Source organism: Cavia porcellus, unplaced genomic scaffold, assembly GCF_034190915.1.
Source record: "Cavia porcellus strain 051 isolate PalLab524CR breed Dunkin Hartley unplaced genomic scaffold, mCavPor4.1 scaffold_40, whole genome shotgun sequence".
Taxonomy (NCBI): domain Eukaryota; kingdom Metazoa; phylum Chordata; class Mammalia; order Rodentia; family Caviidae; genus Cavia; species Cavia porcellus.
Genome location: NW_026947523.1, coordinates 6166000 through 6178970, shown reverse-complemented (window position 1 = coordinate 6178970; position 12971 = coordinate 6166000). Strand labels below are relative to the sequence as shown.

General features: G+C 47.7%; 1 protein-coding gene and 1 pseudogene across 2 annotated transcripts; one reads left to right on the top strand and one right to left on the bottom strand.

Moving 5' to 3' along the window:
* Positions 1-232: 232 nt before the first annotated feature.
* LOC100722262 (cytochrome P450 2D16-like) lies at positions 233-4376 on the bottom strand. Of its 2 annotated transcripts, none has more exons than XM_063243673.1 (9): positions 4103-4376; positions 3124-3301; positions 2723-2875; positions 2471-2631; positions 1879-2055; positions 1557-1698; positions 1162-1349; positions 579-720; positions 233-481 (listed from the first exon to the last, which is right to left on the bottom strand). In XM_063243673.1, the coding sequence occupies exons 1-9, from the start codon at positions 4289-4291 to the stop codon at positions 303-305; spliced, it is 1509 nt and encodes a 502-aa protein (XP_063099743.1). In that variant the 5' UTR covers positions 4292-4376; the 3' UTR covers positions 233-302. The 2 variants fall into 2 exon arrangements, with proteins under 2 accessions (XP_063099743.1, XP_063099744.1); XM_063243674.1 differs by having other exon boundaries at positions 3130-3301.
* A 7810-nt stretch (positions 4377-12186) lies between these two features.
* Positions 12187-12717, top strand: LOC101788324 (peptidyl-prolyl cis-trans isomerase H-like; annotated as a pseudogene).
* The last annotated feature ends 254 nt before the right edge of the window (positions 12718-12971 follow it).

Genomic DNA, 12971 nt, shown 5'->3' with positions numbered 1-12971 from the left:
CATGGAGCTCTGACTGCTGCCTAGGGTTTGCCCCCAACTCAGCAGCCCATCTTGGGTCTCCATGGTGACAAGGGGTGGGTTGTTACCCGCTGAGCATCAGCAGATATATTTCTCATGTGGTGACTGCAGTGATCAGGTCGGGATAAAGCAGGGAATCAGGGCTGGTTTTAGACATGTGGGTGAAAGTATCACACACGGATTTGAGTAAGGAGGGTTGGATACAGACACCAGGTGACAGTCACAGGCTGGTTTATTGTACATAAAGTAACTTATCTAGGGTACAGTGGGGCACGGTGCATCCTCTAGCGGGGCACAGCACAGAGCTGGTAGGGGGATGGAGGCACTACGAAGGCAGGTACACCACGCTCACTGGGCCGGGGCTGCCCTTCAGGCACCGAGAAGCTGAAGCGCTGCAGCAGGCAGGTGAAGAACAGGAAGAGCTCCATGCGGACCAGGGGCTCCCCGAGGCATGTGCGGGGACCTGTGGGCGAGATAGTGATCAATGAGACTGAATCCTAAGCCCCTTCCCACTGTGGAATCCAGGAAGGGGAGAGAAAAGATGGTCCCACTACAATCACCTGCGGAGAATGGCATGAAGGCCTCACGTTTCACAAAGCGGCCCTCAGCATCCAGGAAGTGTCCAGGGTGGAAGTGCAAGGGCTTCTCCCAGACAGTCTCATCCTTTAGCACTGATGACAGGTTGGTGAGGAGCATCGTCCCCTGGCAGGAGACACATGGCATGAATGTGGCCTGAGATACAGGACACAGGAACACTGACACTTAATATTCACAAGCACACTCTATGATGCACTCTAGGCTGGTGTGCGTACAGAGACACAAGGAGCCTCTCAATTACCCTTCAGTCTCAGAAGCTTCACAGGACCATCCATGATCACAAGGCAAGGACACAGGACAGTGATGCCAAGGGTGTCCACAGTCCCACACTTCCCCATGTGCACAGGATCCTCCAACAACTCCTTACTTGGGTTAATTCATTCTCTAATTACCCTGGGGGATCAGTGGGCACAGGGCAGCACTGGGCACAGCACCACACAAACAGGCTGAGCCTGGCAGCACCAGTGATATTGGGGGTACATGGCAGAACACTTCCTGACTACAACTGGCAGTAGCCACACTGCGGAATGAGGGTCTCAGTCCTACCTTGGGAATTAGGAAGCCCTGCACCTCAGTGTCATGAGACGTCATGTGGGGAACACCCATTGGGAAGATGTCTGCAAAGCGCTGCACTTCATGAATCACGGCGTTGGTGAAGGGCATGCGGGCCTGGTCTGCCATCTCTGGATGTCGCCCCTGCCCTATCACTTCATCGATTTCCTTTTGCACTTGACCTGGTCAGAGAAAGATACCCTGGTGGGGCAGTCCTTGGAGACTGGATTGTGACCCTCTCCAAGCCTGCATTAAGTGCTGTATCCAGCTGGGCTGAACATCACATTTCATGTGCATGACCAAGCCTCAGCTGGGAACCATGAGCTTCCCAGGTCAGCTGTCCTCACTTCTCTGCCCTGGAGTTCCCATCCATGCCCAGCCCAGCTCACGCTGCACATCCGGGTGCAGGATCATGAGGAGCAGAGCCCAGGACAACGTAACTGATGTGGTCCCAATTCCTGCACCAAACAGCTCTAATACAAGTAGACGAAGGTTCTGATCATTGAAGGTGCTCTCGGAGTTCCCCTGGGCCTGAGACAGGCAGAGAGGGTGGCCTCAGTGGAAAGTGGGAGGAATGGCACAAATGTCCCCATGCACCACCCCTCAGCACAGGTGCTGGGTTTCTGGAAGATGATGAGGCCCCACCTGGCCTCACACCTCCCAGAACACTTGGCTCACAGACCCTGATACCTTCTCACAGCCCACTCTCACCTTATGCACCTCATTCAGGAAAGCATCAGTCAGATCTCGGGGAGGCTGGTCTGGGTCCCAGCTTGTGTTGTGCTCAGCCAACAGCTCATCATTCAAGACCATGAAGGACCTCTGTGCAGGCAGGACTTTGGAAGCCACCCATGGGATGCGCAGGAGCAGGGGCATTGAGTTCACTACCTGTGACAGCACAAAGGGAGCCTGGGTGCTTCCTGTGCTCCAGACCCACAGGTGTCATCTCATACCCAGCCACCTCCATGGTGACCCAAGGACTGATGCTCCACACCTTTGCCCCGATGCCTCCACTGTGCCAGCAGCAAAGCTCTCTCCTGCTGCTGAGCTGCCACAGAACCTCCTACCATGGAAATGTCATGAGCTTGTGTCCCTTCCAGGGTGCACACAGGCTCTAATCCTCTCTGCAGCCCTGAGCCTCAGCAACCCTTCTATTACTGCTGTCTGATTCGCCACCACCAGCCCTTTCTCCCTGCAGTCATCCTCCCTGATTCTTTACTCCCATCCCAACTGCAGGCAAATTATCCTCTCAGAGCCCTTCTGCCAGACACTGTCCCCCCACAGTATCCCCTTAACCCTGTACCTGAAGCTGCAAACTGATCTCCTCCCTCAAGCTGCCCTCTACCAACTCTAACAGCCTGATCACTGTGGAGTCATCATACTCAAAGCGGCGTGCGAAGATGAGGGACGAGATCACGTTGCATACTGCTTTGTTCAGCAAGGCTTTGGGGCAAAAGGGCTGTCCTGGGAATAGAAATGCATGTTATGCTGTTGCCTTTTCTCTCTACCCTTTCTGTACACAGTCCCTTCCTTGTGTCCCTGAACCCATCCCTACCACTATGGTTGGCGAAAGCAGCACACAGGCAGGCAGCCTCCTCGGTCACCCACTGCTCCAGGGACTTCTTCCCCAGGCCGAAGTTGCGCAGTGTTGACACACAGAAGCGTCGCTGCTCACGCCAGGCGGGTCCATAGTAGGCTCCAACAACTCCTGGAATGTGGAGCTCCAGTCAGGACCAGAAAGTACTAACTTGTGCCCTTGCATCCTCCCCTCACTCCTGGCTGATGATCCGACACAAACTTTGCCTCCACCATTGTGCAACAGCTGCTTTTCTGACTTCATGCCCAGAGGACAAGAATGTCCATTGACCCTTGAACATATTACCATGCACATTAAGTCCTGTCCACTGTGGGTCACTGCCCCAGGTTCTACCCTAATGCTACCTGTGACCTATTGACCTTCACCTTGGGCTTTTGGTCCAAAGCCCAGTAGTGCGCTGCTGGGCACTGTGGGCCGGTCTGATGTGTCCTCGCTGTGGCTCACCAGAGCCTCCCGCACAGCCGCCAGCCCATTGACCACAACCACTGGAGTCCAGGCAAACTGCAGGCTGAACACATCCCCAAAACGATGTCGCAGCTGCAGATGGAGGGACAGGGTGTCTGTGAAGCTGGACTGCTGCCGTAATGTGTGTCCCGGGCTCGCTTTCAAGAAGTAGAGACCCAGTTAAAGCAGTGCAAACACCAGGTCTACTGCCTTCTCTTTTCTGTTCACTGTTTTCTTCTCCTTTTTCTTTGTGGCAGTGATGATCATGCTCATGGCCTCATTCTTGCTACACCAGCACTCTTGGCCAGCTACTGCCCAACAGCTAACATCTGCAGGCTCCTGCCACATTTCTTAATTTAAAACAACCACCTTACACCTGGACCTGACTGCCTGAGCACAGTGCAGAAACTGTCAGTGAAATGTGGACGCAGGGTCTTATCCTCTCCCATTCCTCAGATGAGGAAACTCAGGTTCATAGATGGAATAGAGAGGACCAGGACCCCATGCCAGACAAAGGATTTGATGCTAGAGATAGAACTTCTTTCAACATCAATTTCTTGATTCCAGTGCTCTTAAGATTCTCTTGCCCTGTTCCCCCAGCCCCAAGACTCTGATGTCACCAGAAAGGCCTTAGGTCCTACGAAAGTTATGTCCCATCAAATTGGATGCCAGTCCCAATACCCCATCCTGCCTAACTTCCTGTCCTTTGTCCTCCCAAACCTATCCCTATGGAAATTCCAGTGTTCTATGCCCTGATGGAGTCCTCCACGAGACAGAGCCTCTAGTTCCCTTCATGAAGAAAACCATGTCCTTGTCCAGAATGTGGCTTCATATACCACCATTTCTTCAGGGGGTCACCTGACCTTGGCTGCTCCCCACCACCAGCTCCCCCACCTTGTAGAAAGAGTACGTCACATCCTCGAAATCCACCTGCAGCAGGTTACCAAGCCCAGGCACTGGAACAGGGCCTGGTGGGTAACGAGCAGCCCAGCGTTGGCGCCTGTGCATTAGGTCCACAAGGAACAAGAAAATGACCACGGCCATGGCCACAGAGAACAGTGCATCCCCGATCTGCAGACCCATGGCTGCCCAGCAACAACCAGGTTACTCTGTACAAAAAACGAGCTTTCACCACTCTGGGAAGCTGGAGGCAGAGAGCATATCTACCTCTCCCTGCATATTGGAACAGGCTGGCTGTCCTCTTATAAAGCAGCTAAGGCTGCCCTTTGCCCTGTGTTGCATGACAACCTCTCTGTTCATTGTGCAACCAGAGGGTGCAGGGAAGGATCAGAACAGAAGCATTCCAGAAGTCGTTGCCCCTTCTGCCACTTCCTGTTGATACACAGGGCAGGGGAGGGTCCTGGGAAGAGCTCCATGGCACTAGACACACTGGGTATGTGGGTTTCAGCATTAACCCATCATGCATCACTGCTCCGAGAAGCATAGTGAAAAGCAGATTTCAGGGAGCTGAAAGACGAAACCAGCAGGACTTGGTGGTGTGTGATGGCTTGTCACATTGCGGTAAGACTATTTTTGCAGATTCCGTGGATAACACTGCTGCTCAACAGGGATTAAGTGGTGTCCAAGGATTCTCAAAACCGCCTCCAGCACGTTCAGTTGCTTTGTGGCCTCTCTGAGCACGCCACAGACAGACAAGTCAGTGTGTGCCTATTTACCCAGCGAAGCACACAAGGGCACTCACACACAGGGAAGCTCAACCGCACCACCCTCAAGGACAGAAACTAAGACCTGTTCTCGTACTACCCATGAAGCCCTGAGCCGTGCTCATGTCAGGCCTCCTCTGTGAGCAACATAGGGTTCTTCCCTTAGGAGATGATACCGTGTGTGCACCACAGCCTCAGCAGTTCAGGTCACTTTGCCCTCTGATTTAAGTGACACCTTGCTTGGAAAAATGTAAGTTCTTTTTTTCTTTTGGGACACACTCTCACTATGTAGTTCAGGCTGGCTCCAGCTCACTTTGTAGCCCAGGCTGGTCTCAAAATTGCTAAGATTCTCTTGCCTTAGCCTTCTGAGGGCTGGGATTACAGGTGTGTGTCACCACACCCAGCTGGATATAAAATTTTTTGTTGTTGTTGGTACCAGGGATGGAACTCATGACCTTGCGCTTGCCAGGCAGGCGATTATGCCAATGAGCTAAATCTGCAGCCCTGAGATGCAGAATTCTTAACTCCTTATTTCAGCTCACATTTTATTTGACCTTCCATAGAGAAGCCTGTGCTCTTCTTGCAAGCCTCTTCTTTGAAAGCCTCATCTGCGGATTCCTCTGGGTAGCCCAGTCAACTTAAAAATAATTTAACCAACAACAATGCAAAACCCAAGACGGTCTAGTGACTATGTGTCACAGTAGATACACAGTAGGTCCTCTGGCTACAGAAGGAGAGGCGAGTGGATGGAGCAAAGAGACTTTTAGGGCACAACAGGAGGTTGGGTGAAGAGCAGAGATCTGCTCCAGGACGGGAACAACAGTTATTCATAGTCACTGTGAATAAGAGATTGTGCTCAGGCGTCCTGTCTCTGGGTCTCACATGCAGCTCCTGGACTCCTCAGATGGTGTTTTGCTGCAGTTTCTCCTCACATCCAAGCAGCACGTGAAGCATGCACTGCACTAGGGCATGAGAACTACAGTGCCCCTCACTCTCCTAGGCAGCGGTTCCTCAGCCCACCATCCCTATTTAAATTTCCTGCATCCCAGTGAGCAGCGTGATTGACTCAGGACATAACAGGCTTTTTTCTTTCCCCTACACTTTGACCAGGTGGTCACTAGCAGTAATGACATGGTTCATAAGCACTCATGAGCCCACGACCTCATCTAATGGAGAAGAGTGGAGGGGAGAAGTCTTGTCTCAGCCTCATGGCCAGCACCAGTCACTGCCCACCCAGCCCCTCTGGACTGCAGCACTGACTTTTCCCAAATATTTGTGGATCCATGTGTTTTGGCACTGGACCTCTCGTGCTATACTAATGACAAATCCGCTACCCACAGCCCCTCAGCCAGAGCACAGCCAAAGGGTCCACTGGCTTCCTCTGTTTTTAACCAAAAGCCAAAGTGGAAAAAACTCTGTTGCTGCATCACAGTGAAAAGCACAGAGTACAGGGTCAGGAGCCCAACTTTCCATCCTCCTCCCCTTTCACCCTTGCTCTTTCAGGGCAGCTGGGTGCACAGCCTGCTCTGCATGCTATGGTAGCACTGGGCAAGTCAAACAGACACTACCCACCTCCTAATGGAGGGACAGTTGTGTCTGGTACGACCACTCTGGTTCATAGGAAAGAATCTGCTCAGTAGTACAGAGCACAAAGGTCCACACTGTAAGGAAACCTCCTTTCCAGAGAGCAGATCTCTGCTCTTCACCATGCTCACATCTTCCTGATGCCCTCTGAGTTAGAATTCTGCTCATATCCCACCCAGATACCCATGCCCTCTATCGTACATTTCCTGATGCCCTACTCTTTCTCCTTGAAGGAAAAGCTCACACAGAGGAATCAGATCTGAATTTGTAAGAATTAACATATGCTGAACACGTTGTGTGCCAAGCACACTGCACTGTTACAGAACTCCCACAACATCTCCTTGTGGTGACAATGCACAGTGCTGGATCCCCAGGGACAGACCAACCTGGGGCTCACAGATCTCACAGAGCAGGAACCTGAAAAGGGGAAAAGGTAGCAAGGAATGTTTCTGGAAAAATGACCCAGTATTCCTACAACACATCAAAATGCTTCAGTGAGGAGAATCTGAATGCTGTGGTGCCTCTTTAATCCCTGTTGCAAGCCTCTCCCCTAGTTCACTTTTGCCAAAGACTAGGGAGTGGCTTCAGCACTCACATATGATTAGGCCCTTATGGGCCTGGGGGTTGCTCTTCACCAATCACACAAGTTATGGGGAATAAAGGTCTGGAGTTCTGGTTGAGGACTCTGGCAGAGGAGAAGGTCTGAGCAGACTGGGACCCAGAATGTCCTTGGCAGACCAAGTGAGTCGCCTGCCAGGCACTGCCCTGCTCTGGCCCTGCACCTAGGGCCTATGTCCTTCCAGGTACACCATGTAAGCTCTGCCCCCATCTAGGTCTCAGCCCTGCCTTTATAAGAGGCCAGGAGACATTAAAAATTGGATTGATGTCATCAGCCTGGTCTCAGGAATGATTTATTTTTGCTGTGATCCTGTGCCACTTCCCATGGGCCAAGGTCCATGAAGTGACAACAAGTGATGACACCATGGAAAGACAACTCCCCTTTCACCTAGCTTAAGGGGACAGAGACGCCTCCAGCTTGGCCTCTCAATTCCAAGTCCTGGACCATCATCCCCAGAGCACTCTCTGATAACTCACAGAGCAGGGACCAATCAGCTGTGGTGCCACCTAGACCTGTTTCTCCCTCCTGGAGGAGACAGAGCTCAGCCACGGGCCCCTGGCTCACTCTCCCTCAGCTCTGCAACACTGTATTGCACTGCAGCCTCCCCAACCTTTTTTAAACTGCAGATCTAGAATGTTCCTAAAAACTCTCACAGGTAAGTTTTTGGAAGGGGCATGGATCATGGGGTGCTGAGTAGTAGAGTAACACACAGATGCCTCCACAGAGAAAAGTGCTGTGAGCAGGTGAGGCCTTGGGAAGAGCAGAAAACCCGCATTGTGACCTAGCACAGTACATCTATCCCCATCTGGCCCCTCTCCTCTGTCTCTGCTTCCCTGCTGCCATGATGCAAACAGCTTTTCTCTGCAACCCTTCCACCAGGCCTTTCCTGCACGGCAGACTGCAGGCTGTGCACTCAATTCTTTAAAAGCTGTGAAGTAAAGAATCCTGTTGTTATGGTTTATACGTCAGCACTCCAAACTCTGACCAAGTTTCATGCACTCATGGACCCGGCCAAACCTAGCATTTATGACTTGCTCATTGTCTGGTGCTTGGGTGGTGGTAGAAGTGCTATGTTCACCCAGGGTGGAGCCAGCATACAGTGTAATGGCCGGAAGAATGCATGCCTTCTCTTTCTTGCTGGTTCCCCCTAGCTGTTTATGGCAGCCCCACTATGCCATCTTGCTGCTTGGAGCCAGCTGAGTATGTACTGAAACCTCCAACCTGTGAAAAATAAACCTTCCCTTCCCTTATTTTGGGCATCTCAATGAGAGAGAAAAGTAACCAAGACATATGTCCTGCTTTCATTTGTGATTATATAGTAATGTGTCCAGGGAAGGAAAAGAAACTGAGACAGCCTCTGAAGAAGATCACAGCCAGAGAATAGTGAGCTGGCAGGGGTAGGGAAAGAAGCCTACTGTTCTGGAAACAGGCACATTTCTATTGGGGACCACAAGTTATAAATTGAGACCACAGCCTGTTTGAGACAGAGCTGGTCCTGTTTTGTTCTCCAGTCAGTGTGAAAACTCAAGCACAATTTGTCCCTGCTGCTTTTACAGCACATATTTTGAATCCAAGAACAGAAAGTAAATACACTCCGGCTCAACCGCACTGACACCCATAAGACCTTTCCCAGAGGAGAACTTTCCCAGAGGCTGAGGGATTTAGCACATCCATTCCTAGGATTTGATTATGGCAAATCTGGGCCTACCTTGCTCTGCCCTATATTGTGGGGTTAAATAGATGGTCATGGGACTTCCAGGAGAACATGGTGGATAGATAACAGTAGCTATGGAGGCTTTCTGAGATAGCCAGCTTAGGTTCAAGGAATGGTACAGCATGGGGAGTCCTAAGCAGGAGGAGATATACCCTGCTGACCCAGGAACGAACTAACCTGAGAGAAACCAACTGGAAATGCAATCCCTGTGCTATGACTGGGACAGCTAACATCTCAGTGCCAAAGCTGGAACCTGTGCTTCTGGATACCGCAGCTTGAATTTCCTGCCGCCGCTGCTGCATCTGAATTGGCACAGCACGGATAGAGACATGAAAGCTCTGAGAGTGGGAATCGGTGAACTGAATTGAAAACAGAGCTGGTGAGGAGTCCTGCATTAACCTGCGGTGAGTGAGAGGAATGGGGACCCTTCCAGAGACTAGGAGGCTCCAACAGAGGAGACATTCTGGGACTGGGCAGACTAGCTGGAACAGGCTGCTGCAGTGACTTCAGTAACATACTCCCCTCTCAAGTGGGATTGGTGGGGAGCACTTGACCTGGGTGATGCTGAGGACTAAGACCCAATAGGCTAGCCCAAACCAGGTCCCAGTGCCTGGCAGTGCACCATATGCAGTGAAGCCTTCAGCAGGTTGACTGACCTGGAGGGGCAGGTCCAGCATAGGCTGCTCCCGTCTGTGTCTCCCTAGTACACTGCAGTGGGCAGCAACACCTAGCCAGCACAATTCAAACTGTAACCAACAAAGAAAGAAAGTGAGCCTCCTATATACGCTTGTATGGAAGAAACCAAAAGTATGGGAACAGGGAGCAACAAGAAAGGGTCCTCAGTCCCCAATCCTGAGGACACTGATCCACGGAAGGTAAATGCAAAGGAGAATGAGAACAGAAAACATGCAATATCAGGCATGGCACCAATAGACATAAAGCAGTATCTCTGGGACCTGGTAGACAAGTTCAAAAGTGAAGTATTTAACCAAGTAAAGCAAAATATAAGTAGAATAGTTAAAGAAATGCTAAGTACCTCCCAAGAAAAAACAGATGGTGGGATGGAAGAACAGAAAAAGGGGAGAATTGTTTGAGGGAGAAAATAGAGAAAACGTAGAATACATGAAGCAGGTTCAAAGAGATTACCAGGAAACCAAAAATTCTATTGAAAGCTGGCATAACAGCTTGAAAGAAACTAAGGATAGATTATCTGAACTGGAGGACAGATTTGTAACATGGGAGCATGAAAGGAAAAACTTCCTAAAAATAACAAGGAAACAAGCAGTAACAATACAAAGGCTAGAAGATGATAAGAGGATCTATAACTTAAGAATTAAGAATGTAAAGGAAGAATCAGGCATACAAACAAATGAACTGCAAAGGCTAGTCACAAAAATAATCAAGGAGAACTTCCCTAGTATGGGAAAAGGTAAAGATAATCAGATCTATGAGGCATACAGGACCCCAGCCACCTACAACCCAAACAGAACTACACCCAGGCATATAATAATTAAAATTCCAGAAATCCAGTATAAGAACAGAATATTAAAATCTGTCAGAGACAACAAACAGATCACTTAGAAGGGAACACCCATCATAATTATAGCAGACTTTTTGGCACAAATCATCAAATCACCAAGAGGATGGGGTGAAATAATTCAAGCTTTGAAAGACAATAACCTCCAGCCAAGATTGATATATCCTGCACAGCTGTCTGTAGAAATTAATGGAGAAACAAGGTGCTTCCAGGATAAAGAGGAACTAGGGGAATTTGCGACCACCAATTCAACTCTACAGAGAATACTGCAGGACATTCTAAAAGTGAAAAATACCAAGATTCCAGAAATAGAGGTAGAGAGGCCACAATGAATGGAGCAGAAAGGAAATGAAGAAGTCAAACTGACAACTAATGACAGAAAAAGATCTCAACAGAAATGAGGCAGAGAAAGTTGGATGGTATGGACAGCTATTTTGGAGAAAACAAGACATCATAATAGCTAGTGCTGATTTAATATCATCTTGTTTTGAAGTCCCATCAAGCTTTTGTTCTTTTGTCTCCATCGGTCTTAACAGGTGGTATCTTATTGGATTTTATTATATGTGATAATATAAACAAATTTTATAGACCAGGAGATTATACAGAAACCATTGTTCATTTTCTGTTAGTTGGTTCTAAATACCCTGTAATACTGTCATTCTCTTGAATGGTTTTACATTGTCTTGATATCTTTGATGCTACAGTATATGAAGTTATACTCAAAGATTTCAAGGAAAGAGAAACTATGGTAACTACTTTTATGTCAGGATATCTTGTGGTGAAACACTATTATGCTTATATGGTTATGTTCTGAGCTGTGCTGTTTTGTTGTTATGTCCTCATTTATCTCAATCTCCTTTTTTATTATTTATTTTTTTATTTTTATCTTTTTAATTAAGGGAAAAAATAAATAAAAAATAGCAGGATATATTAAAGTAACCCACTTTGATTTCCTATTAACTTGATTTGAAACCCTGTATTGCTCTCACCATCTTTTGACTGATTTTACTCTATTCTATTTTGCTTGATAGTACCAAATTTGAGAGTATAGGCAACAACTGTGAAGACAATAAGATTCACTAGGATGACCATTCTAGTTTGACTATTATCTTCTTTTGCAGTCCTGTAATGTAGCCAATGTTTTGTTGTTATTGGTTTTGTTCTTTACTGTTTTGTTCAATTTTATTATAACTGATGATATAGGCAATTCTTTTTAAGATAGCAAGAGGCACTATGGTAACCATTGTTGATCACCTTGTATTCTGTTTTTACATTATGTACTATGTCCATCCTTTTGATTTGACTGACTCTGTTTTGTTATGTCACATTTGGTTTTATTTGCTTCAAAAAAAGTGTTAAGAACTGTGGGAGTAATAAAACCCAAAATGTGTAATTGTCACTGTAAAAAGAGGAAAAGAAAGAGCTCTGAAGGATATAAGTGCATGTATATTTAAACATATAAGATAGATAGCCATATTACTGAGTTTTTGTTGGATCGTTGAACAGAATTGTTTGCAGTCTGACTGAATGTCCAATTTATATGCTTTAATTTTGTAACTTGAACAACAGTTGCTAAGAGGACAATATGTAATCTATTAACTAGTGATTTCTTACTGTTTATTTTTTTGAAATTCTGTATAACTTGAACCCTTTTTCTGTTTTTTTCTTTTTCTCCTTAAATAAAATTTTTTAAAAAGTAGATGGCCATAATATGTGCCCCACTAAGGGCCCTGTGAATATGGTGGCTAAACTGATTGGCAGCTGAAACCTTCCATATGTTTTTACAATCCTTATATATCCCTGTACAGAACTACAATCTAGAATAAAGCTTCTCTGGACTCATGCTTCAGGGTCAGAGCCATGGCAATGGCTAATATAATCCCCACAAGCCCTGGATTGTACTTTCATGTCAGCATTGGTGGCCACAAAGTTGGCTGCATAAAGATAGAAATGTTTAAAGATGTCATGCTGAAGACAGCCAAGAACTTCAGGAGTTCTGCACTGGAGAATTCACAAAAGGTGGAACTCCAATGGGGTATAAGGAAAGTACCTTCCACAGGGGCATAAAGGATTTCATGATTCGGGGTGAAGATTTTGTTAAAGGAGATGGTACTGGAGTTGCCAGTATTTACCAGAACCCATTTGCACACTAAAACCTGAGACTCAGACCCTCAGCTCCTGGGCTACTTTCCATGGCAAACAGTGGTCCCAGTAAAAATGGTTGACAGCTCTTTATCACCAGCTCCAAGTGGGACTGCTGGATGGGAAGCATGAAGTGTGGGAAAATCCTTGATGGTCTTCCAGTGATGAGGAAGACTGAGGATTTTCCTACAGGCTCCAGCAGTAAGGACCAACTACCTGTGATTTCAGTGTGGGGAAATGTGTCCATAATACAAGGCTGAGTCATAACTCGAAACAGTCACGTCAATCCTTGTCCTGGGGAAGTGTGCTCTTGTCAGCCTGAAATGCAAACAGAACAAATTCCCCAGGTGGCCTTTCCACATTCCAGAGACCAACTACACCAAGACTTTCTAATAAACTGTCATTTTAGAATATTGGAATTGTTCGTTATGTGCACTGTCCAATATGATTACTGCTGGCTCCCTGTGACATTTCAGCACTGCATATGGTTTGGGGAGGCTGAA